Raw genomic sequence first — 23638 nt, forward strand, 5'->3', positions numbered from 1 at the left:
AACCCCCAATCCTAATGCTAAGCCTCCAGCTCTGACACTGAGCCCCATTCCTAGCTGTTTTCACCCACAGTGTTCATATCACAAATCCCACAAAAGTCAGAAGGCTTGTTCCTGTCCTGGAAATCTAGGTTGGGGGTTTGGGTGTGGGGTGGGATGGGATGGGCAGGGTTGAGGGGAAGAGCTGGAAGTGTTCATCCTGTGGAGTGGAGACACCATAAGATTTTTAGTCAGAACACCTGGGTTCACATCCTGTCTCTCTTATCTGTATGAATCTTGGGCAAGTTATTTCTCTCTGGGTTTCAATTTGCTACTCTGTAAAATGAGGTTGGACTACATGGACCTTAAGGTCCCCAGAGCCATGGCTAGGAATTCAAACATGTGGGGCAATCTCAGATAACGGGGGACAGAAACCCCAAGGCTATTGCTGAGGAGGCCAGAAGGCCCCATCTTTTGCTGGTTCTGGCCAGATTGTGTGGTATGGGTCCTCAGTCTTAGAAGCTCGACATTTGCAGTCCACCCAGAAGCCCAGCACAGGGGTTTGATGACCCAGGGCTGGACAAAGGAGTCAGGGGTTAGGGAGGGACCTTTGTCTGGTGTTGAGTTGTCAGCAAAGTTCTGCTGTGGGAGAGGAAACACATGCCCCCAGACAGTCAGTCAGTTGCTCAATACCAGCTATACCTTTGAAGGTCCTTGTGATTCCTATTTCCTTTCTCTCCATCCCCATCATTAGACTCAATCACACTTTCAAAGCCCCTCAATCCTCAATCAGCCTCAGTCTCTTTGCTTAGTGCTCCTAGGCAGCACGAGCCAGACTGTGCCCGTGGAAGCCAGAGGTCAAGGCTGTGATGTGGCTGGTGACTGGTGAACTTTTCTCTTCTGTCCTAACATGAAGGGTGACTCAGAAGCGATGTAGAACAGAGGTGTCAAACATGATTCCTGTGGTCCTCCCAAGTGCCCCAGGAACCCGATTAAAGTGGAATGGGAAATATTTATCAGAATCAATAAAAATGTAAAAAACACAGGCAACAGCAGTAAATTAACCTATTGCTTAGTCAATATTATTATCAGTTAATCATCATTCAATGTGAATTATTAACCAATGACAGTCAGTATGTGGCCCACAGGGACCTTTATGTAGAGATTAATGGCCTCTTTTTCTATTTGCATTTGATACTATGGTAGAATATGAGAAATTCAGAGAAACATGGGCAAGTTTGTCCAAAATGATACAGAGTGTATGCAATATACAGATACAAAGCAGATACAAAGATGAGAACAATAATGTTAATGAAAAGATTCTTAAAAGTCAGCTGGATTCCAAATCACTGAAAAAGCAATGAAACATTTACCAGCGGAAAAGCGGTCAAAAAATTCTCAGAAGAAGAATCTCAAGCTATAAACAATCACATGAATAAATGTTCCAAATCCCTAATAGTAAGAAAAATGCAAATCAAAGCAACCTTGAGGCTTCACCTCATATCTAGAAAATTGGCAAAGATGACAAAAGATGAGAAATAGTCAAGGCTGGAGGGGTTAAGGAAAGAAAGGCCCACTGGTGGATTGTTGGTGGAGCTGCGAAGTGATACAGCCATTCTGGAAAGCAATTTGGAATTATTCAAATAGAGTGGCTAAAACGTTCATACCCTTTGACCCAGAGATTCCACTTCTAGGAGGAACCCCTGAGAAGGTGATCTATAAAAAGAAAGGCTCCCTATATATTAAATAATTATCATCATATTTTTGTGGCAGCAAAGAACTGGGAACAAAGTAGATGCCCATCAATTGAGAAATGGCTAAATGAATTGTGATGTGTGGAGTATTATTGTGCGTGAAGATATGACCAACAGAGTGAATTTAAAGACACATGGACAGATTGATGTAAACTGAATCAAAGTGAAGTGAACAGAGCCAAGAAAACAAGGCACGGTGACTAGAAAATGTAAACGGTAAAAACAAGGTCACAAAACTCACTGTTTCAAAATTGTAAAGAACAAGCCTGGCTTAAAGAAAGAGATATGAGAAGACATCTTCCCACTTCTTTTGGAGAGATGATAGGGTGGTTCTTGGAAACCAAGCACTGCATATAATGCCAATCTTTTTGATGTATTGATTATTTTCCTCTTCCTCCCCCTCTTCCTCCTCCTCCCCCTCTTCCTCCTCCTCCCCCCTTCCTCCTCCTCCCCCTCTTCCTCCTCCTCCTCCTTCTTCTCCTTCTCCTTCTTCTTCCTCTTCTTCTCCTCTCTCTCTCTCTCTCTCTCTCTCTCTCTCTCTCTCTGTCTCTCTCACTCACTGTCTTTGTCTGTCTCTGTCTCTCTCCTTTCTCTCTCAGTCTTTAACAAAGATTCTTTGTTATAAGGTATGGCTCTCTGAGAGCATAGAGAAGGGAGGGGGAGGAAAACAGTGAAACCTAGAGGATGTAAAACAAACAATATCAATAAAAATCTATTAAAAAAAAAAAGACAAACCAACCAAGTTCCCTGGGAACAGATACTGAAACATCCCCTCCCTCTTTCTGGTGGCAGTAAAATGGGAGACCTCTAGGGCAGAATGTCGTATACGTTGCCAGATGTTAGTATAAAGTCTAAGGTCTTTTTGCCTAACTTTATTGGGGGTTACAAGGAAGGCATTCAATGTGGATGGGTAAGAGGGCTTTGTTCTCTCCCAGATTTGACTGTGATATGAAGACAAAATGCATTAGGATAATATTTTGGAAAGAATTCCTCGGGCTGGATGCTCACTCCTCAGACCTAGTTAGATTCTCCCTGCCTAGGAGGGGGTGGTGTGGCACTGGAATGCTCACCCCCTCCACCCTCAACCTTCAGGTAAATTCTCCTGTGCTTCTCAGGTCTCTCTGCACATGCCTCACTGCCTCTTGGACAGTCCTTCTAACTGGGACCCTCCACCCATATCACTGGTAATTCTTCCCCTTTAAAAAAACAGTATCCCAAGGTAGGCAAGAGTCAAGAAGACTACAGGTTTCTTTGTAAAAACATTTACATATAAGTAAAAGTTCTATTCTCAGCAGATTTCTAGTTGAAATTTGATTATTCATGTAGCGTTCATTGATTTTTCTTTGATTTTTCCCTCCCGGGATCTCAGAGAGTCGAACAGAATATAAAGAAAGCATGGCAAGAGTCAGGGGTTGGGGGGGCTCAGTGCTGGGGAGGGGATTTAGTATCCAGGGTAGAGACTCAGTGTCACAGACGGAGGCTTCTGGGTTCGGGATGGGGCTCAGCATCAGGGAGGGGAGCTTAGTGCCCAGGGTGGAGTGCCCCAGGCTTGGGATAAAAGCTCAGTGTCAGGGATGCTGGGTGGAGATGTTTGATGATCCTGTAAAAATAGTTCCAGGAGTGTGACATATTGGAATGAGTCCAGGCTGACTAGGAAAGCTAATGATAGCAAGCAGGGGTGGTTTCTCAAAGTCCTATGAGGGTAAGAACAAAGGAGAGATTGGCCTCCCCAGGTGGGTGGGATAATGATGATATCAGTGAGAAGGTAGAGCTGGCTGGCTGGTCAATTCATTTTGATTCACAAATTACCATTGGCCCATTCACTGGAACATGGGGCCTATTCCTTCTTTGATCCTTCTCTTTCCCCCAGTATAGTCAAATATCTCTTTTTGTTACCTTAGTGTGTTTGCCGAAGGAAGGAAACAAACATTTTTTAAGCATATGTGCTGAGTGCTTTACAAATATTATCTCATTTGATCCTCACAACAATCCTGTGAGATAGGTTCTATTATGATTTTGATTTTACAGTTGAGGAAACTGAGGCAGAGTTAAGTGACTTATTCAGGGTCATACTGCTACTTAGCACCTCAGGCTGGATTTGAACTCAAGTCTTCCTTACTCCATGCTGAGCACTCTATCTATCATGCTTAGTTACCCAAGGTGAGAAGACAAGTCCAAGGTTGATTCATTGGTTGAGCAGGCATGGATGGGTTCCTGGATGCGTGGATCTGCATCTTTGGGAAAAATATCCACATTGATGGGTCCATAGATACACTGGAGTATTTGAGTGCATTCCCTGTTCTAAGTACTTATTAAGTACCTCCTGTCTATCAGACTCTGTGCTTGGCAGTGGAGATAAAGAAACAAAATCAGCTCCTGCCCTCCAGGAGTTTACATTCTATTGGTGTAATAATACACATGCATATAAGAAAATATAAAAATACACAAAATAAATGCAAATGAATTTAGGACCCTTCGAGAGTATTTCTCTGCCAAAGACAATGAACTTTGGACCAGAAATGGACAATACAGAAATGAACAATGGGGTTGGTATCCAGGTAAAGGAGTAAATAGTGAGAGAACACCCAGCTGTCTTTAATGAGTTTTGGTCACCTGGCCCAGATGAACTATATTGTAGGGGTAATGAAAGGGCTGGAGCTGTAATTGCTGGGCCATTCATTGCCAATGACTTTTCAGAGGTTGTCTGAAATGGGAATGGTGCTTCAGGATTACAGAAAACTAGATGCCCCAATTTTAAAAAAAAAAAAAAAAGGGAAGGGCCTAAGTCTGTAAACCAAAGGCCAGGGAGTTTTAATTCAATTTCTGGCAAAACTCTAGAATGCATTATTAAGAAGTTGGCTAATGAACAGCTGGAAAAAAGTTTGTAGAGATCTCAGAGAATCTTGATGGTGTCACCAGGAACAGATCACGGCAGACCCTTTTCTTTCCCAGGATTGCAGACTGCGATTGCAGACTGATTCCTTTTTTTTTTTTTTAACCGACTACTAGATTGGGGGCAATGCTACACGGTTATCTAGTTCTGAGCAAGGCTTTTGACACAGTCTCTCAAGAGGACAAGATGAGGAGAGAGGGGCTGGTTGGTTTTAGAACTGGCCAAATGGGCCACCCAAAGAACAATCAGTAATGATCCAATGTCTACCTGAAAGGAGATTGCTGGTGGAGAATCCTAGGCACATGTGTGTGAATCTGTATGATTCAGCTTTAAAAAAATGACTTGGATAAAGCTTCAGGTATCATTATTATCAAGTTTAGAATTGACACAAAGCTAGGAGGGATGCTTAACACAAAGGTGAGAGGGATGACTAATCCACACTAGCCTGTGGGGAACCTGCAGCCCTCTAGGTCCTTAAGTATGGCCCTATTCCATCAAAGGACCTCACTTGAGGACCTAGAGGGCCACATGTGTCCTCGAGGCCACAGGTTCCCCACTCCTGGTAGAGCAATGGACCAAATCTAATGAGATGAAATGTACTAGGTATAAATATGATTTCATACACTTAAGGTAAAAAACAACAATCCAAAGCCATAGGTATGTATGACATAAGGGGATTGTGGCTAGGTGAGTTTGTCTGGAAAAAAAAAATCTGAGGGTCTGCCAGCTCAATAATAACAATGATCATTCCTCTGGTGTTTTAAGGTAACCAAAGGCTTTAGTATGACACAAGAAAGGTAATTCAGTCTCAGGCTGTGTTCAGAGAGGCAGCGTCTAGGACTAGGGAGCTAATAATATAACTCCCCAGTCCTAGGAGTTAATAATATAACTCCCTAGTCCTAGATGCTGCCTCTCTTCGCTCCCACGCTACACTATTGCCGTACGCTCGGGAAATGATTGAATATATGTAAAGGCTTTGGTTATCACTTCTCAGGAATAGTGGCAGAGGAGATTTCTGCTGAGGTACGGGTTGGACCAGATGACCTCTGAGGTCTCTTCTAACTCTGAAATCTGGGTTCTCAAAGGTTCAGCGCCAGATATGAGAACTTCTAAGTAAGCTGGGGGGCAGCTGCAGGGAGGGCAGTATACACAGCACTGGGCCTACGGTCAGGAAAACGTGAGTTCAAATCCAGCCTGACACACTTGCTGACTGTGTGCCCATGACAAGGCACTTAACTGCTGTCTGCCTCAGTTTCCTCAAATGTAAAATGGGGATAATAACATCTACCTCCCAAAGGATTTGTTGTGAGAGATCAAAGGAGATAACATTTGTATTAGCAAGGTGTCTGGCACATAGTAGGTGCTTAATAAATGTTTCTTTCCTTCCTAAATGAAGGGAAAAGAAAGGGAACCCCCAGGAGCCCAGTCTTGCCCTAACACTCTAGTGTCCACCTTTCCTTGATCGTTGCTGCCCCCTGGGGGCCAAAGGGTCTCTCTACTCTCTCCCAGGCAGGCACAGTTAACTCCCAGCAAAGGCAGAGCGTTGGGCTTTCCCCATTCCTATGATCCTCTCTGAGTTAACATTCAGAGAAAAGGACACAGGAATGATTTCCTCTCCCTTTGTCTTCCCGCCAAGTAGCAAGTGTGGGGTACCATAGTGGATAGTGTGTCACATTTGGAACCAGCAAGGTTTGTGTTCAAATCCTGTCTCTGATGCTTGATTTCTGGATGACCCCTGGACAAATGGCTAACCATCTCTGAGCTTTAGCTTCTTCATCTATAAAATGAGAGTGTTGGGCTAGATGACCTTTGAGATCCCTTATGCCTCTGACTGGCCATCTGACCTTTTCCTTTTCTGGTCTGTCTGGAAGGGAAAGGAAGAAGAAGAAAGTAGAGGAAATGGAGATGGGGAAGGCAACAACTGGAGAGAACTGGGGGAGAATGTCCCGGCTCCAGGCATTGCCCTACAGAGTGCTTTTGGTAACTCAAGACACGGAACAGAGCACCTGAAAGGACGGATACAGGGGAGACATGGTGGAAGCCCATTAAGACCTTTGGAATGTCTCCCATTTCCCATATGACTAGTTGACCCCGATGGAATGATAGACTTGCTCTATATCTCTCTAGGACACTTTCTTTACACATCATCACTGCTCTCTCAGAAGGAGGCTTTTTGTCTATCCCAGACACCTAAAGAGAACAAAATCAAAGGAATGAAGTACAAAGGTGTCTGGGAGGGAAGGCACCAGCAGTACTGGGGAGCAGGAAGGGCATCAGCCATGTAGAATGGGGTGTTGGATCTGTGTACTGAGGAGAAAGATACTAGGCCCAGGGAGTGAGGGAGACCAGTGCCAGCATGGGATGTGCCAAGTGCCAAGGTGGAGATGGAGATGGGGGATGGAGTGGTGTGTGAGGAACAGAGAGGAAGATTCCAGAGTGAAAGAGAGCTCGGAATCTCAAGTGAGGCTCAAGCTCCTATCCGTTTTTCCTCTGAACTATTTAAACTCTATTTTCTTTTAGGGGGGTAAATAGACTACGGCTAGCTTTCTTCTTAACATCTACTACGAACACGCAGGTAACGTGCTTGCTCCTTCACTAGCTGCTGGAGGGTGGCAAAGTCAGGGTGTTGGTGGTAATGGTGGTGCTGAAAAAAAGGAAGAAGAGAAGGAAGGAAACATTAATGAAATGGTTTTCTAAAAAATTTCATTTTATAAAAGCATGCATAGAAGAGGACAAGGGTGGCGCAGTTGATAGAGCACTGGGCTTGAAGTCAGAAAGACTCATCTTTATGAGTTCAAATCTGGCCTCAGAAGCAAGTCACTTCACCCTGTTTGCCTCAGTTTCCCAATCTGTAAAATGAGCTGGAGAAGGAAATGAAAACCACTCCAGCACCTCTGCCAAGAAAACCCCAAGTGAGGTCACGAAGAATCAGACATGACTGAAAAATGACTCAACAACCACAAATAGAAGGGCCAGAAGTTTGAAAGGGACACAGACAAGCAGGATGATATTGGAACTAGAGAATTGGAGTTAGTAAATACTATTTAGTCCAGAATAGCATAGAATTTAGAATGTAGGGTGGAAGGCCCAGAATTTAGGAATGCCTGGCCAGACCAAGCCCTTCTCTCTGTGAACTGACAGCCTTGTTCTTCTGCTGTTCCAAGAAAGAAGCTAGCTGCACATAAGGGAAATTTGAAGTCTTATGTACAATCCTCTTTTTCTATTTTTTGCGTAAGGAAACATTCATGTTTGTTGGTGTTTGTCAAGCTGATAAAGATAAAAATTTAAAGATAAAATAAGGATAGAAAATTCAATTTAAAAACAAAGAAATCCGCGGGGAAAAAAATCCAAGAAGCATGAAACGCGTGACCTTAGATGTCTGTACACAAATGCACAGAGTTTGAGTAAGAAGCAATTGGAGATATGAGAGGAAGAGATGTAAGAGAGTAACTTGAGATGTTAATACAAGGAGGTGAATTTGACCTCAAATGTATCCCTGAGACGTAATGGGAGGTGACCCATGACTGGGAAATGGCTCTGAAAGGGCATATATGGCATATATCTTCTTTTTAAATTTTTTATTTTAAGTTCATTATTTATTTATAGCAGTTTTTTCTTTTTAAATTTTGAGTTCCAAATTCTATCCCTCCCTCCCACATCCTTCCACACCCAGTGAGGAGGTAAGCAATATGATATCAATTATACATGTGAAATCACACAGAACATTTTCATATTAGCCAGATTTTAAAAAGCAAGAAAAATAAAGAAAATGAGAAAATTGTACTTCAATTTGCACTCACAGTTTATCAGTTCTCTCTCTGGTGGGTAGCATTTTGTCATCATGAATCCTTTTGGAATTGCCTTGGATTATTGTTTTGAACAAAGTAGGCAAGTCTTTCGCAGTTGATCATTATGACATTGCTGTGCACGATGATCTCTTGGTTCTTCTCGCTTCATTTTGAATCAGTTCATATAGATCTCGCCATGTTTTTCTGAATACCCCCCCACCTCATCAATTCTTATAGTACAATAGCACTCCATCATAATTATATGCCATGACTTGTTCAGCCATTCTCCAATGGGCATCCCCTTTATTTCCAATTCTTTGCCACCACAAAAAGAGCTGCTATAAATATTTTTGCACATTTAGATCCTTTTCCTTTTTCCTCAATTTCTTTGGGATACAGACCTAATAGTATTGCTGGGTTAATGGGTATGCACAATTTTGTAGACCTTTGGACATAGTTCTAAATTATTCTCTAGAATGGAACAAATTCCAACTATATCAACAATATTTTAGTTTGCTTATTTTCCCTCATTCCCTCCAGCATTTGTCATTTCTGATAAATATGAGGTGATACCTCAGAGTTGTTTTAATTTGCCTTTATCTAAGTGATAGTGATTGTGAGCATTTTATCATAAGATTACAAACAGCTTTCATTTCTTCTTCTGAAAGCTGCCTATTTATATCCTTTGACCATTTATCGGTTAGGAAATGGCCTTTATTTTTATAAATTTGACTCCGTTCCTTAATATTTGAGAAACAGGGCCTTTATCAGAGAAACGTGCCATAAAATTTTTTTATATTACTTTATTGTCTATGGTGTATTGTACTGTTCAGTTGTTTTTATTTGTGTCGACTCTTTGTGACTCCATTTGGGGTTTTCTTGGCAAAAATAATAGGATGGTTTGCCATTTCCTTCTCTAGCTCATTTTGCAGATGAAGAAATGGAGGCAAACAGAGTGAAGTGACTTGCCCAGGGTTACACATCTATTAAGTATCTGAGGTTGGATTTGAATTTAAGTCTTCCTGACTTAAAGGAGTCCAGCCCTCTATCCACTGAGCCAGCTAGCTGCCCATTGTCTACAGTAACTTTTAGCAAAATGTGGTTTCCCCGATCATCTCTTAATTAGCTCTATTTTTTTTTGCATTCGCATTGTCTGAGATCATGATTGTTACTCCTGCCTTTTTTATTTACTTCAGCTAAAGGATAATAGAGTCTGCTCTAGCCCTATATTTTTACTCTCTGTGTGTCCGAGTGTGTCTCTTGTGCAACACATTGTTGGATTGTGGCTTCTGATCCATTCTGCTATCCACTTCTGTTTTATGGGCTAACTCAGCCTGTTTACATTCACAATTATGATTACTGTGTATTTCTCTCCATCTCATTTCCTTCTGTTCCTTCTTCTCTTTCTCTTTTTATCCTGTCCTTTCTTAAGAGTTTGTTTTGCTTCTGACCAACTGCTTCCCTTAATCCGTCCTCCCCTTTATCACCCCCCATATCTCTTCTTCCCTTCCTCTCCTATTTCTGTCAGGTAAGATATATTTCTATACCCAACTGAGTGTGTGTGTGTGTGTGTGTGTGTGTGTGTTCTTCCCTCTTTGAGTCAATTCCAAGGAGTGTGAGGTTCAAACATTTCCTGTTTTCCCTTCGCTGTAAAAACTCTCCTCTTTTACGTGAGAAAATTTCCCCCTTCTACCTCTCTCTTCCCCCCTCTCCCAGTACATCCCTCTTTCTTATCCCTTCATTTTTTTTTTGGAGATCATCTCAACATAATCGACTTATACTCATGCCCTCTGTCTATGTAGATCCTTCTAACTGCCCTAATAATGATAAAGTTCTTAGGAGTTACATGTACCATCTTCTCATATAGGAATGCAAACAGTTTAACTTTATTGAATCCCTTATGACTACTCTTTCATGTTGATCTTTTTATGCTTCCCTTGAGTCTTGTGTTTGAATGTCACATATATTTTCCTTGAGGGTAACAGAGTATGTACAAAGTTTGATTCCGTGGGGACATTGCGTATTCTTCATGGGAGGAAATCCAGGGAAGCATGTGAGGGAAGAACATTTGGAGAAAGATCAGTAATGGAAGCTATTTTGTCATTGGAAGCATTTCACAGACCATCTGTAAAGGAAGAGGAAATGGATGAAGAGTTCAGGAGACAGATTACAAGCCTAGATCAGAGGGATGACATCATCGTAAAAGGGGACTCAAGTGCTGAGACATCTTTTGAAATTCTTCATCTGCCCCAACAGAGAAGATAATCCTTTTTCACCTTTCTTTATTGATAACTTCATTTTTCAAAAGATGGAGGAAGCAATAAGGGGCAAACAGTCATTCAGGACCTGAGTCTTACCAGCAAGAAGGAGCTGGCTTCTGAAGGAGAAATGAGAAGACCCTGGGGAAGTAATCACTCCCTTCTCAACTTTGTGATATTGGAGAGGAAATCTGGAAGGTCTGACTTGGACCCTCAATTTTGGGAGTGCAGATTTCAAAGGATTTAGAGCAAATATACATGGTCCCATGGATTAAAATTCTATAGGAAAGTCAGCACAGAAGTGGTGGGAAGTTGCTAAGAATGAAGTTCTAAAGACAAAAAGAGAAACTCATACTGCTGAGAAAGTTTTTATCTTCCTCATCTTCTCCTCAATCAAGTCCTGAACAAAGGCTCTGGAGTCACCCTGGACTTGATGGGCAAGCTTTTGCATTACTTTGCTGGGAACCAGGCCTTCACCTCATGGCCAGGCTACCACCTTAAAACCAAGCCACAGTTTATGTTATATGTCACATCCCCTTCTATCTCCACTTTACGTGTTCTCTTTCCTTGAGAATGTAAGCTCCTTGAGGGCAGGGACTATTTGATTACATGGGTTTGTATTTCTGGTGTTTAACACAGTACCTGCATATGGTGAGTATTTAATAAATGAACTATTTACCCACCCTTCTCTATCTATCTATCTATCTATCTATCTATCTATCTATCTATCTATCTATCTATCTATCTATCTATCTGTCTGTCCGTCTATTTCTCGCTATCTCTATATCTATCCACTCACCCATCCATATCTACCCACCCAGCTCTCTCTCCTCACCTATTCATTTTCTTTCTTTCCTTCCTTCTTTCTTTTCTTTCTCTTTATCTTTCTTTCTTTTTGTCTTTTTAGCTCTAACTCTATTATCTATCTATCCACAAATCCATATCTATCTATCCACCTAGCTCTCTCTCTCCTCACCCATTCATATCTATCTACTTATCTGTCTGTCTGTCTATTTCTCTCTCTATATATCTATCTACTCACTCATTCACATCTATCTATCCATCCAACCAGCTCTCTCTCTCTCCTTATCTATTCATTTCTTTCTTTCTATACTCTATCTTTTCTGTATCTATCTCTCCACCTATCCATATCTATCTATCTATCTATCCACCCAGCTCTTGCTCTCTCTCTCTCCCCTCACCCATTCATTTCTTTCTTTCTATCATCTATCTATCTTTTTTTCTATCTCCCCACCCATCCATATATATCTATTTGTCTATCTATCTATCTATCTATCTATCTATCTGTCTGTCTGTCTATCCATCCATCCATCCATCCATCCATCCATCCATCCATCCATCCATCCACCCAGCTCTCCCCATCTCTATCTCTGTCTGACCAATACGGATTTGGATGCTAAGAGAAGCAGAGATAGGAAGAGAACAAGAAGCTGTCCTTGATGAGCTCAAGTCACCAGACCCTGATAAGCTGCATTTGAGGTCTCGGAAAGAACTGACAGATTTCTATGGAAGCCCTCTCTGTCCTCCCTGCCCCTCACCTGAGCTGCTAGCTCCCTTCCTGAGCTGCTAGCTCCCTTCCTGCCCAAACTACCTTGTCAACATGTACATAAGATCATAGATTTAGATCTGGAAGGGACCTTAGATGACATCAAGTCCTGTGCCCCTCATTTTACAGATGTGGAAACTAAGGCACAGAGGTCAAATAACTTATCCAGGGTCTCATAGCTAGTAAGTGTCTGAGTTAGGATTCAAACCCAGGTCTTCCTGGTTCTGAATCCAGCTCTCTACCCACTACACCAAGCTGCCTCTCATGTTTTCTCCACTATTAAAATGTAAGCTCCCTGAAGGCAGATACTATTTTTCATTTTTCTTTGTATCTCCAGTGTCTAGCTCAGTTCCTGGCACACAATGTTTAATAAATGCTTGTTGGTTGATTTATTGATATTATGGCTGAGCCATTGTTGGTAATTTTTGAAAGATTGTGGGAAATCTTAGAGGTATCATAGCACTGGAGAAAAGCAAATATTGACCCCTAAAAGGGAAGGAATAGAGCCAGTAAATTATAGGATGATGAGCTTTATTTTACTTCCTGCAAAATTCTAGGATGAACCATTAAAGGCATAGGCAATAAATATTTGGAGAAGGAAATGATCCCAAAGAGCTAACATGACTCCAGCCAAAACACGTCCTATCAGCCCAGCCTCATTTCCTTTCGTGACAAGGTTATGTGACTGGTAGATCAAGGGCATATGGCAGAGGTCGTTTACCTAGATTTTAGCAAAATACTTGGCAAAATTCATGCAATTCTTGTGGCAAAGATGGAGAAATGTGAGCCAGACAACTGTACAGTTAGGTGAATATGGAAGAGGTTGAATGACCCAGTCTCAAAGAGTAGTTATGAAGAGTTCAATGTCAACATGGAAGGAGGTCTCTGGTGGAGTGCCCAAGGGATCTGTGTTTGGCCCTATGCTGTTTAACATTTTTGGCAGTGACTTGAAGAAAAGCATATATAACTTGCTTATCATCTCTGCCTATTATTTGCACTTTACTCACAGGGTAATTGTGAGGGCCAAATGAGATAACATATGTAGTGTTTTGCAAAACTTCAAGTATGATACAGGGTGTCCCGAAGATCTTAGTGCTGTTTAAAGTTATTTAAACTTGAGCAACTTAAATTACAATAACTTAAAAACTGCTCAAAATATAAGTTATTTAAACTTAAGTAACATAAGTTACAATAATTTAAGACTGTGCTAAGATTTTTGGGACACCCTGTATAAATGCTAGCAATTTTTGTATTATGCAAGTGTAGAAGGTGAGGATCAAGGTCCAGTAAGATTATGATGGGCTAGGACATTGGTTCAAATCAAATAAGATGAAATTCACTAGAGATAAAAGTAAAATTTTAGAGTTGGGTTCCAAAAGTCAGCTTCCCAAAGATGAGATCAATTCAGAAACATTTATTAAGCATGTGCTATGGGCCAGGGAACAAGCCTGAGAAAGATCCTGAGGCATTTTTATGTACTGAAAGGAGTCAAAAGCTCTTACAATCTTAGAATGCATTAAAGGAAGGCTGGATTAAGGAACTGACAGTCCCAATGTATTCCGTCTGCCCTGGTCAGACCCCACCTGGAATGGTGTGTTCAGTTCTGAGCACCACATTTCAGGAAGGAAGTTCACACTCCCAGAGAAGGGTTAGCAGAATCTTAAGGGACCTGAGAGGTTATCTGACCACCTCCCCTCATTTTGCAGATGAGAAAAGAGACTCAGAATCAATAATACCATGGGAGGATCAGTTAACAACAACAACCACCAAACTAGGGGATGTTTAGCCTGAAGAACTGAAGACTTCTCGTCAGGTATCATTGGGGGAGAGGGTCTTTGGAAGTTTGGAGGTCTGTCATGCAGAAGAGGGAGATTGCACTTGCTCTCCTGGGTCCCACAGGGCAGAACCAGCAGCCAAGGGGTGAGGCTCTACCTAAGGAAAGTGACCCCCACAATTGGAGCTGCACTCAAGGGCAATGGGGTGCTTTAGGAAGTGGGGAGGGGTCCGCCTCACTGGAGGTTTTCAAGAAAAGGATGAATTACTTGTCCAAGGGGTGGAAAGGGGATCCCTTTTTATCAAAGGGCTTGACTAGTTTGTGTCTGATGTCATTTCCGACGCTTCCATTTGGTGACTGTAAATTATCTCAATGGTGGGACGTTTGACGGTGGAGCCTTGTCCCATTGTGTGGTTGAGTCCATGGTCTAGACATTGGTCTGAGGATAGTAGGCAGTGGAAATGTTCTTCGATTTTCAGGGCTATAAAAAGGGCTCCCTGAGTGGGACATCAACTGTAGCCCACCATTAGAGCTCAAGTGAGCAGGGAAGCCACAACATTTCTCAAAGAAACAATCATGTTGCCTCCACGTTGGGAAGGGGCATCTGGTGCCACAGGAAGTGGACCATCAGAGCCAGGACTAGAATCCAAGTCCAGATTCCTTCCTACTGAACCACCCAGGATGAAGACTTCTTACTTAACCTTGGCCACCTGGTCTGGGATCTGAGCCCTTTAATGGAATATGTTTTATATTTTAAGTATTTTAAAGGAATATTTTTAAGATTCCTTTTTTTTTAAAAGAAATGGTGCTTTGACATCATCCTTCCCACCCAGAGAACTGTCCCTTAAAACACGGACTAAAAAAGGAAGATTAAAAAAAATCAGTTCAGCCAAACTACCTAATATATCAATCTAATCTGAAAACACACACTGCCTTCCACACCTCTATAAAGAGGGGAGGGAAGTGCGCACCTTTCACATGCCTCCTTTGAGGTCAAGCTTGTTCATTACCATTACCCCATGTCAATTCCTATTCCTGTTGTTCTTTGTTCCATTTACATAGTTGTGGTCATTGTGCATCTTGTGTTCTTGGTTTTGCTCGCTTCCCACCGTATCATCAGTTCAGAAGTCTTCTGATGCTTCTCTGAATTTTCACATTCCATGCCATTCATGTGTCATGGGTTGTTTCATCATTCCCCAATCAATGAGAATCTATAAAGTATTTATTTTTACACAACCTCCATATTTGAATGCATCCCTTGGCCTCATCAACCCAGAGAGTTATCCTTGACAACAAAAAATACAAATGGAAAAAAAAAAACCACATCAGTTCAGTAAAAGTAACCAATGCGTCCATTGAGTCTGATCCTCCACCCCTGCAAAGGGGGTGGGGGAGATGGTCAGGGAATTCTTACATTCCATTGGAATGTGAGTTCCTTGAAAGCAGGGACTTGGCTTTTTCTTTGTAACGTCGATGCTTAGCACAATGCCTGGCACATGGTAAGCACCTAATTACTCCTTGCTGGGTGATTCCTGACCCCAATGACTCTTACTTGGATCCCCATCTCCTCCTTCTAAAGACACTGATTAACCTTCTCACTCTCAGAACTGCAGCAAGTATTTGAAAGAAATAAGGAGGCCAGCCTCCTACCTATCCTCTCCCAGGCTGAAGGAATGGGGGAGGTGTAGTCTGAAGAAGAGAGGACTTGGGGGTCTGTGAGCTGGCTTCATGAATGGAAGGGCTGTCATATGGAAGGAGGGCTAGGTGTGCTCTCTCCCTTAGAGAGGAGAAGAGGAGCAAGAGGGGCTAGAAATCTAGAGAGGCGGATTTAACTTTGCCATTTATTCTCGCCATCCTAAAGTGGGCTAAATGCCTTAAGTAGTCAATGGATCCTAGGATTAGAAGAGACCTCAGAAGCCATAGCGTCCTCCTCTACCTTTATTTTACAGATGGGAAAACTGAGGCTGAGGAAGTGACTTGCCCAAGGTCACACAGGTGGTAAGTGATAGAGCCAGAATTTGATCCTAGGTCCTGAACCTCCAGAGCCAGAGCTCTTTCCACTCTATCACACTGTCTTCCTCACTTGAGTTCTTCAAGCCAAGACAGAATCCTTTCTTAAAATTTTTTTTATTAATTTATTTTGATTTATCAACAATCATTTTTATAAGCTTTTGAGTTTAAAATTTTTCACCTCCTTCTTCTCCCCCTCCCTCCCCAAGACGGTGCACAATGTAGGAATGTACATACACGTTCCTATTAAACATATTTTCACATTACTCATGTTGTAAGTAAGAATTAGAACCAATAGGAGGAACCCCAAGAAAGAGGAAGCAAAACAAAGCGGAAAAAAAAAACAGCAAATAGTCTGCTTCGATCTGCATTCGAACTCCATAGTTCTTTCTCTGGACGTGGAGAGCATTTTCCATCACGAGACTCTTGGAGATGCTGGACAGAATCCTTCGTCAGGGATGTTGAGTGTTTTTGTTCTGCTAGCGGTTGGACTAGCTGGCCGCTAATGTCCTTTGCGGTCTGGGGTTTTATGAACCTGCTGACCAAATGTCTTTCCTCTCACTGGGTGATTCAAAGAGCTATCGCAGGCTGGAGAAAGGAGGCAAGGGGGGACCTGATGGGACTGAGGGTGAGGGTTCTTCTGAGAGTCCTTTTGGCTCTAGGATATTCTGATCACTTAAGCTTTGGAGAAGCAACTCCTGGTCTGAGACCGATGTTGCCAGGACTTCCCCTCCCCCACTCATCTCGGGTCTTCCTTTCCCCTGGCCTTCCCCCTGCCCTGCCACCCAAGAAGGAAGGTGCTAATGTCTACCCAGTAAACTGGCAGAGCAGCAAAAGTACAGTCTGCACTGAGAATCTCTCCTGTGTCCGTGCTTTTCTCTCCCAAATCTCCCAGTTCCATACCCTTCTCCTCCTTCCCTGTAGCTTTTGTCTGGGGGAGAGAACCCTCCCACTCGACTGGGGTTTGTGCCTTGCCTGAAGATACGGTTACGTGGCTTCTTTCTGTGAGTCAGTGGGAGCAGCGGGAGGATCTGGGGGTCCTGGGCCCGGAACATCCCCCCAGTCAGGCTAGACTAGTTCTGGGCAGGCTGCTCCCCCCCTTCTGCTTCTTCCAGCCTTTCTCTGTTGCAGTGGAAAGAGAACTGGACAGACGTAGACTCAGAAAAACTAGGTTAGAATCTCACCTCAGATGCTAGCTGTCTGTGTGACCTTGGACAAACCACTTCATCTCCTTTGGGCCTCATTTTCCTCATCCGTAAAATGAAGGGTTACTCGGGCTGGCTGGCCTCTGAGATGGCCCTCCTTCCAAGAGCTCTCTGCTGCTTTGAAGCATCCTTTCCTGCCTCTGGTATCTTAGAAACTCTAGGAATGAGACAGAGTCAGTGGTCAGGACAGGCGGAGGTGGATACCCGTTGTCTCATAGCAACCACGTGTCCATGGAAACGGTGCCTTTTCACAGGAAAGAATCTGTGAAGTCATCCACTGTTCAGGTGGCCAGAAGAGAGCCAGGATGGCAGACACTCTCCGCGTCCGATCGAGCATTCAAGGCATTGTGCTTCAAACAGTAAAGATCTCAGTGTTGGTGAGGCCAGCTCAGGGTTAGGGAGGAAAAGGGGGAAGGCTGATTCTCCTCACACACATGAAGACATTACCCAGGGGGCAGCTAGATGGTGCAGCGGATAGAGCACTGGCCCTGGAGTCTGGAGGACCCGAGTTCAAATCTGACTTCAGGCACATACTAGCTAGCTTCGTGACTCTGGGCAAGTCACTTAATTTCCATGGCCTCCAAAATAAAAGAAAAAGAAGTTACCCAGGTCTCCCTCACTACGCACACCTCCCCCACCCAACACCCCCTTCTCCATCCTGGCTCTCTGGAGTCCAGAGTGCGGTGGATCCTCTACCACAGGCCTTGTTGCCAGGGCTCGTCTCACCTCTTTAGCTCCGTGGGCCTCAGTTTTCTTATCTGTAAAGTGTTGAGTTAGACTATACGGCCTGAGTGTCCCTTCCAGACCTGGGGCGATGATCTTTAGCCAGGCAAAGCCTTCCACCTCCAAGTACAGGATAATAGGATTTGAGCTCTATTTCTAGAAGGGACCTCTGAGGTCATCTTGTGCAACCCCCTTATTTCGCAGATGAGGAAACTGAGGCTCAGGGAGGTGAATGGTCACATGGGTAGCTTTTAAGCATCAGAGACGAGGTTGGAGCCCAGCCTCTGACTCCAGAGCCCACTGCGCCACATTGCTGCCTCCCCTCTCCCCTCCCAACTTGTTAAGAGTGCATGTAATCGACCACCATTGCAGATATTTGCCCATCTGGGGTTAAGGCATAACCAGCTCCAATCTCCCCTTTCATAATGCCATAAATTTGAATCACAGGGTGGAAAGGTGAGGAACTGAAGGAGAGAGAGAGAGAATTCCAAAGCACCACCCAAGGGACCAGGAATACTTAGTCTGGAGGAGAGAAAACCTGGGGTGGGGCCAGTGGTGGTCTTCAAGATCTGAAAGGCTCTTATGGGAAAGGGGGGAAGGGAGAGCAAGGGATGGAAGACATGGCAAGGCAGATGCTGAGAATATTTATTTGGTAATAATTTAGTTTTTATAATCACCTCTGGTCCTGGGATATGGGGGATGGTGCCTCTAGTCTTCTTCAGTTCACCCTCCCGACCCTCCAGCCCCCTGTAAGTGCCCACAGTCAGGGGCATCCCCACCCACTGCTTCTGCACTCACCTGGCTGTGCTGGTTCCTTCTTGCCCCCACCGTGTCTCCGAGGCACAGCTGGGTCTGGCGTTCCTGGTCAGCAGAGGTTCCCTCCATCTTCTCCAGGTCAGATGGCCAACTGCCCTCACTGGCCCAGGGGTAAAAGTTCCTGTGGCTGGGGCCAAGGCAGCCTCCCAACCCAGCTAACTCCAGGGCTTACACTCCTTGTTTAAGCTGCTCGGCTTGCTGAAGTGGACGGAGCCTGGAGGTGTTTACTCTTCACAGGGAGGAAATCTTGTCCAGGATTTTTCTTCAGATCTTCTCCAGTTGTCCCAGGACGACCCCTCTTCTGCCCCTACTCTATTTGTTTTCATGGCTCTGTGTTTGTCCAGAGGAGCTATTTTATCTCTTTTGTGGAGGAAAATCTTGAGAGCTTGAAATTTTCTGACCTACTCTGCCATCTTCCCAGAATCCTCTGCCTTGATAGAGTGGAAAGAACACTGTTCTTGTAGTCAGAAGACTGGAGTTTGAACCATGAATCTGTGTGACATTGAACAAGTCTAGTTAACCTCTCTTGGCCTTAGTTTCTTCATCTGCAAAATGTCGAGGTTGGATTGGAAGATCTACCCAAGTTCCTTCTACTTCTAAGTCCTAGAACCCCAAGACCCCTGTAGGATTAGGACTTCTTTCCATGATGAGGAGGTGGGACAGCACCAGACTGCTTTGGAAATGGCTCTAGATTTGAAATGAGAAGCCTTGGGTTCGAATCCTGACTGTCACTTCCTAGCTGTATGATCTTGGGTCTTTCTCAACCTCTCTGGGCTGCAGGGTATCTAAATCTATGATCCTATGACCCACTTTCTTGCCATAATTCATTGGGATGGGCTTGGTCACATGTTGTCATTGCCAGCTAAATTTAGAGACAGAATAATAGGTGATATTTCTATAGCTCTTAGAAGTTTGCGTGGTACTTTCCATACCAATCTTATTTGAACCTGTTGTTGTTTTAAGTCAATTAGCTGTGCCTGACTCTCTGTGACTCCATTTGGGGTTTTCTTGGTAGAGATGTTGGAGTGGTTTGCCATTTCCTTCTCTGGCTCATTTGACAGATAAGGAAAACTGAGGCAAACAGAGTGAAGTGACTTTCCCAGGGTCACACAGCTAGGACATGTCTGAGGCCCGATTTGAGTCTTCCTGCACTATGGCGCCCCCTAGCTGTCTCCATCCATCCATTCTCTTCCATCCATACTCTTCCTGACACCATCTTTGATTCCTTGTCTTCTCCATCAGCCCTCACTGGTTATGTTGTGACTTGCCCATATCTACCATACACTTCTGCATGGCATCATGATTATTTGAGACTGGACCTGTGATTTTATTGGTATGAAGAACTCTCAGTGAGGAAAAACTCCCTTTACTGGTATCAATCTTCATCCTCTCTGCAATTCATATTCCTATTGCCTGGGGGCAATGAGAGATTAGGTGACTCGCCCAGGGTCACACAGTCTGTATGGGTCAAAAGGCAGATCTTGAACTCAGGTCTTCCTACCTCTGAATCCAGCCTTCTATCTACTATCCCATGCTGCTGATATTTTTTCATATCAGATATATCCTGATGCAAAAGTACATTTAAAAAAAATGCATCCAAAGTGAAACAGAAATATTTGTTGAACTATCTGTGTCTTTGTTCCTTTTCATCCCCGTGGACATTTGAGAGTATTTAGTCCCATGGAAGGTCAGAGGTGGATGGGCCCTTAAAGGGCTTCCAGTCAAAAAGCTCTTAACTTTTGAATGGCAGACCCTTTGGTACTCTGGTGAAGCCTGTGGAAGGACCCCTTCTCAGGAATAATAAAAAGAAATGCTAAATTTCAGTTGGAGGTCAATGAAAATAAAGGGGGTCACTTTTTTCCATCTGAGTTCACAGACCCCCTTAAATCTATCCACTGATCCCTGTGGACCCCAGATTAAGAAATCATTTTCTAGTCTAATTCTTTCATTGGAGAGGAGAGGCCCAGAGAGGGTGTGTATTCTGGCGAAGGGAGTACAGGGATCTAGTTGCAGACCTAGGGCTCTGTTCAGGGCCTCCCAGGCCATGCTGGGCAGTGTCTTCTGGAATGAGGTCCCATAGTCCCCTTGCTGCACCCCCATCCTGCCATGTCCCTGACTCACTAAGGCTGGTTTCTTTTGCCTTCCTCATCCCTTGTAGCTTTTCCAGAATCGAGTTCATATCTACAATTTCCTGCTTCTGAAGATCTTCGTCTTCAACCACTGGGTGTCAGGGTTGGCCCAGGAAGCAGAGGGCTCTGTGCTCCTGGCCCCTGCCCCATCCCGCTCCTGCCTCTTCTGTCCCCTGGGCTCCGTAATGAGGAGCCTGGTGACCCTGTGGAGTGCTCTGCTGCTCCTGGCTCTCCGTCTACCCGGCCTGGTCCTCAGTCGCATGTTCAACTCTCACTTCACCTTTTGCCATCTCTGCCAAGTGGCCTGTAGCCACCTGGGTTTCTTCTGGGGCATCTGGAAGAATCTGCTCCATTATTGGCTTCAAAGCTTGCTATTTGGGGTCCTGCTGGTCCTCCTGGTCACTTGGAGGCTTTGCCAGACAGTCCACCGCTTCACCATCAAGCAGCTGAAGCGACTGGTGAGTAGGCAGGGGTCTGGGCCAGGCTGGACATAGGGAGTGGACACATCAATGATCAGGATGAGTGGCTGGTGGGGGTGGAAACGAGTGGTCAGTGGAGGGAGCATGGTCAGTCAGGGTGGATGTGCATGGTTAGCAGGCATGCTCTATAGGCATAGGCTAGTTGGGGGTGGGTCTTGAAGGGTAACAGTAGGTCAGGAGGGCTGAATGTTGGAATGATTTATTTGGGATTGTCAGAATAGATGTTGGGGTGATCATTACGGGACACGATTAGTAGGAGAGGTAAGGAGCATGAGTAATAGGAATGGTTAGCTGGAGTGGATGTTGGGGACATAGTAAATGGGAGAAATGAGAGGGTGGTCAATAAGAATGGTTAATTGGGGTAGATATTGGGGTGATCAATGGAGTAGGTCAACAGGGTTGAATATTGGAATGGTGTGTGGAGGTTATGATCAATAGGAAGGAAATCTACATGGATGTTGTGATCAGTGGCAGATGTGGCCAATTGGAGAGGCTGGGGAATGGTCAATAGGAATAGTTAGTTGGGGGAATGTTGGGAGTGATCAGGGAGGGACATAGTAAATAGAAATGGTCAGGCGTGGCTACTAGGAATGGTTTGCTGGGAGTGGGCATTGATGAGTGATCAATAGTGTAGGTCAGTAGGGGTGAATGTTGGAATGGCTCATAGAGGTATAGTTGATGGGAGTGGTAAGTGGTAAGGATATTAGAGCAGTCAATATGCGACATGATCAGCAGAGAGTTGAGGGGGTTGCTTGATAATAATGGTTAGCTGGAGTGAATTTTGGAGGCACAGTAAATAGGAGAGATCAGAGGGTGGTCAATAGGAGTGGTTAGTCCAGACCTCATGATCAGTGGGCATGGCCAACAGAGGACATAGGTAGGGACAGAGATTGGCATGGTCAAGGGTGGTCAATAGGAGTGTTAAAACTGGGGGCACTGTTGGAGTGGTCAGTGGGGATGGATACCTTGTTTGGTCTGTTTTAGGCGCTGCTGGATAACCGGTTTTCCCTGGAGTTCCTGGGCCTGTTGAAGGAGCTGTACTGGCAGCTGGAGAGCACAGCAGCCCTTACCTCTTGGCACCTGGCCTACGTAGTCACCTGGGCCACCTGCCTGGCCTCCCACATGCTCCAGGATGCCTTTGAGCACACGGCCCAACTGGCCCAGGCCCAAGAAGGGGAGATGGACATGATATGGGAGGACAGTACCATGGAGTCATCGCTTCCTGAGGAGCTCAAAGATCTGGATGAATAAACTGCATTTAGACCTGTCTCAAGGAAGCTGCTTGTTTGGGGCCCCCCTTCTGGGGAGCATGGGCTGGGAGCCAGTGAGGCTAAACTCCCATAACTGGGTGGCACATTTGGTCTGTGGAGCAGGAAAGCAGAATCCATTGCAAACTAACTCTGATGGGATGGGGCAGCCCCCTTCTCTTCCCGACGCCTATAATCAGGCCTTTAGCCTGACTCCCAAAGCTGAGTTAGGCTCAACTGACCACTCCTATTGGCCATGCCCCCTCCTGACCACCCCAGTATCTAGACCCACTGACCACAATATCCATCCCAGTTGACCAATTCAGTCTAGATGGACCCTCATATTGCCGAGCTGACTGTGCTTCCCAGAGAGCCAGGTGAGACTTGTGAGGGCCAGACAAGGTACATGTGGATTGTCCCCCCCACATTGTCTGGGGGGGGGGGTGTTCGTTTCTGTGCTGTTGGTCAGTGGGCAGCACCTGCTTGAGCTCCCCAGAGGGTGGAGCAGGGATGAGTCTACGTCTCTGGACCAGTGTCATTTGCATTCTTGAAAACTCCCAATTCCCTCTACCATGCCCAGCAAAGGGCAGTGGAGCCTGGTAAGTGAGCATAGGCAGATTCTGGGTGGCAGAGAAAGCCCCAGCCCCAGCTCCAGGCTATTTTCACCTCCTGCCTGACCAGGCTTCTTTATTCCTAGGACTTAGCGGGGTGGTGTCCTGGGGCTCTGGCCCCTTCTGTTCCCTCCCTTGGGTCATCGTGCAGAGGACAGGGTTTGCTCCAGGGCAACTCCCCCACCATGCCCAGGTCCTATTGCTCTGGCAAGGAGAGTGGTAGTCATGAAGAGACTCCGCTGAAGAGGAATTTAAGGAGGGTAGAGGCAGGGTCCCTCCGGGCAAATATCTAGCTAGGAAAGGAGGAGGCCCTTGTAGTTACAGGCTTTGGGCTCTGGAGGGAGCCACACCACCATACTTAGGGGTATCCGCAGGTAACCGGGGAGATGGTTTTTTCTGGGCAAGTTA

At 44.7% G+C, this 23638-nt stretch overlaps 2 protein-coding genes across 2 annotated transcripts in view; one reads left to right on the forward strand and one right to left on the reverse strand.

Annotated features, from left to right (window-relative positions):
• The window catches only part of METTL27 (methyltransferase like 27), a 36480-nt gene extending 19405 nt beyond the window's left edge, over positions 1 to 17075 (reverse strand). Inside the window, exon 1 of the mRNA XM_027861698.1 lies at positions 17012 to 17075. Within this exon, the coding sequence (XP_027717499.1) occupies positions 17012 to 17075 (64 nt within the window). The remainder of the gene's footprint in view (positions 1 to 17011) is intronic.
• Positions 17076 to 17530: 455 nt separating this feature from the next.
• Positions 17531 to 22623, forward strand: TMEM270 (transmembrane protein 270). The gene is made up of 3 exons (XM_027861699.1): positions 17531 to 17602; positions 20923 to 21351; positions 22357 to 22623. Exons 1-3 carry the CDS (start codon positions 17531 to 17533, stop codon positions 22621 to 22623), a joined length of 768 nt encoding a protein of 255 aa, XP_027717500.1.
• Positions 22624 to 23638: the final 1015 nt, after the last annotated feature.

Source organism: Vombatus ursinus, unplaced genomic scaffold (assembly GCF_900497805.2).
Source record: "Vombatus ursinus unplaced genomic scaffold, bare-nosed wombat genome assembly UNPS02014768.1, whole genome shotgun sequence".
NCBI classification, from domain to species: domain Eukaryota; kingdom Metazoa; phylum Chordata; class Mammalia; order Diprotodontia; family Vombatidae; genus Vombatus; species Vombatus ursinus.

Bases quoted from the DNA above. Each gene is read 5' to 3' on its own strand.
- TMEM270 (XM_027861699.1), top strand. From the start codon at position 17,531: ATGGCAGACACTCTCCGCGTCCGATCGAGCATTCAAGGCATTGTGCTT. The intron at 17,603-20,922 runs GTGAGGCCAGCT...CATCCCTTGTAG, and splicing joins CAGTAAAGATCTCAGTGTTG to CTTTTCCAGAATCGAGTTCA. The intron at 21,352-22,356 runs GTGAGTAGGCAG...GGTCTGTTTTAG, and splicing joins TCAAGCAGCTGAAGCGACTG to GCGCTGCTGGATAACCGGTT.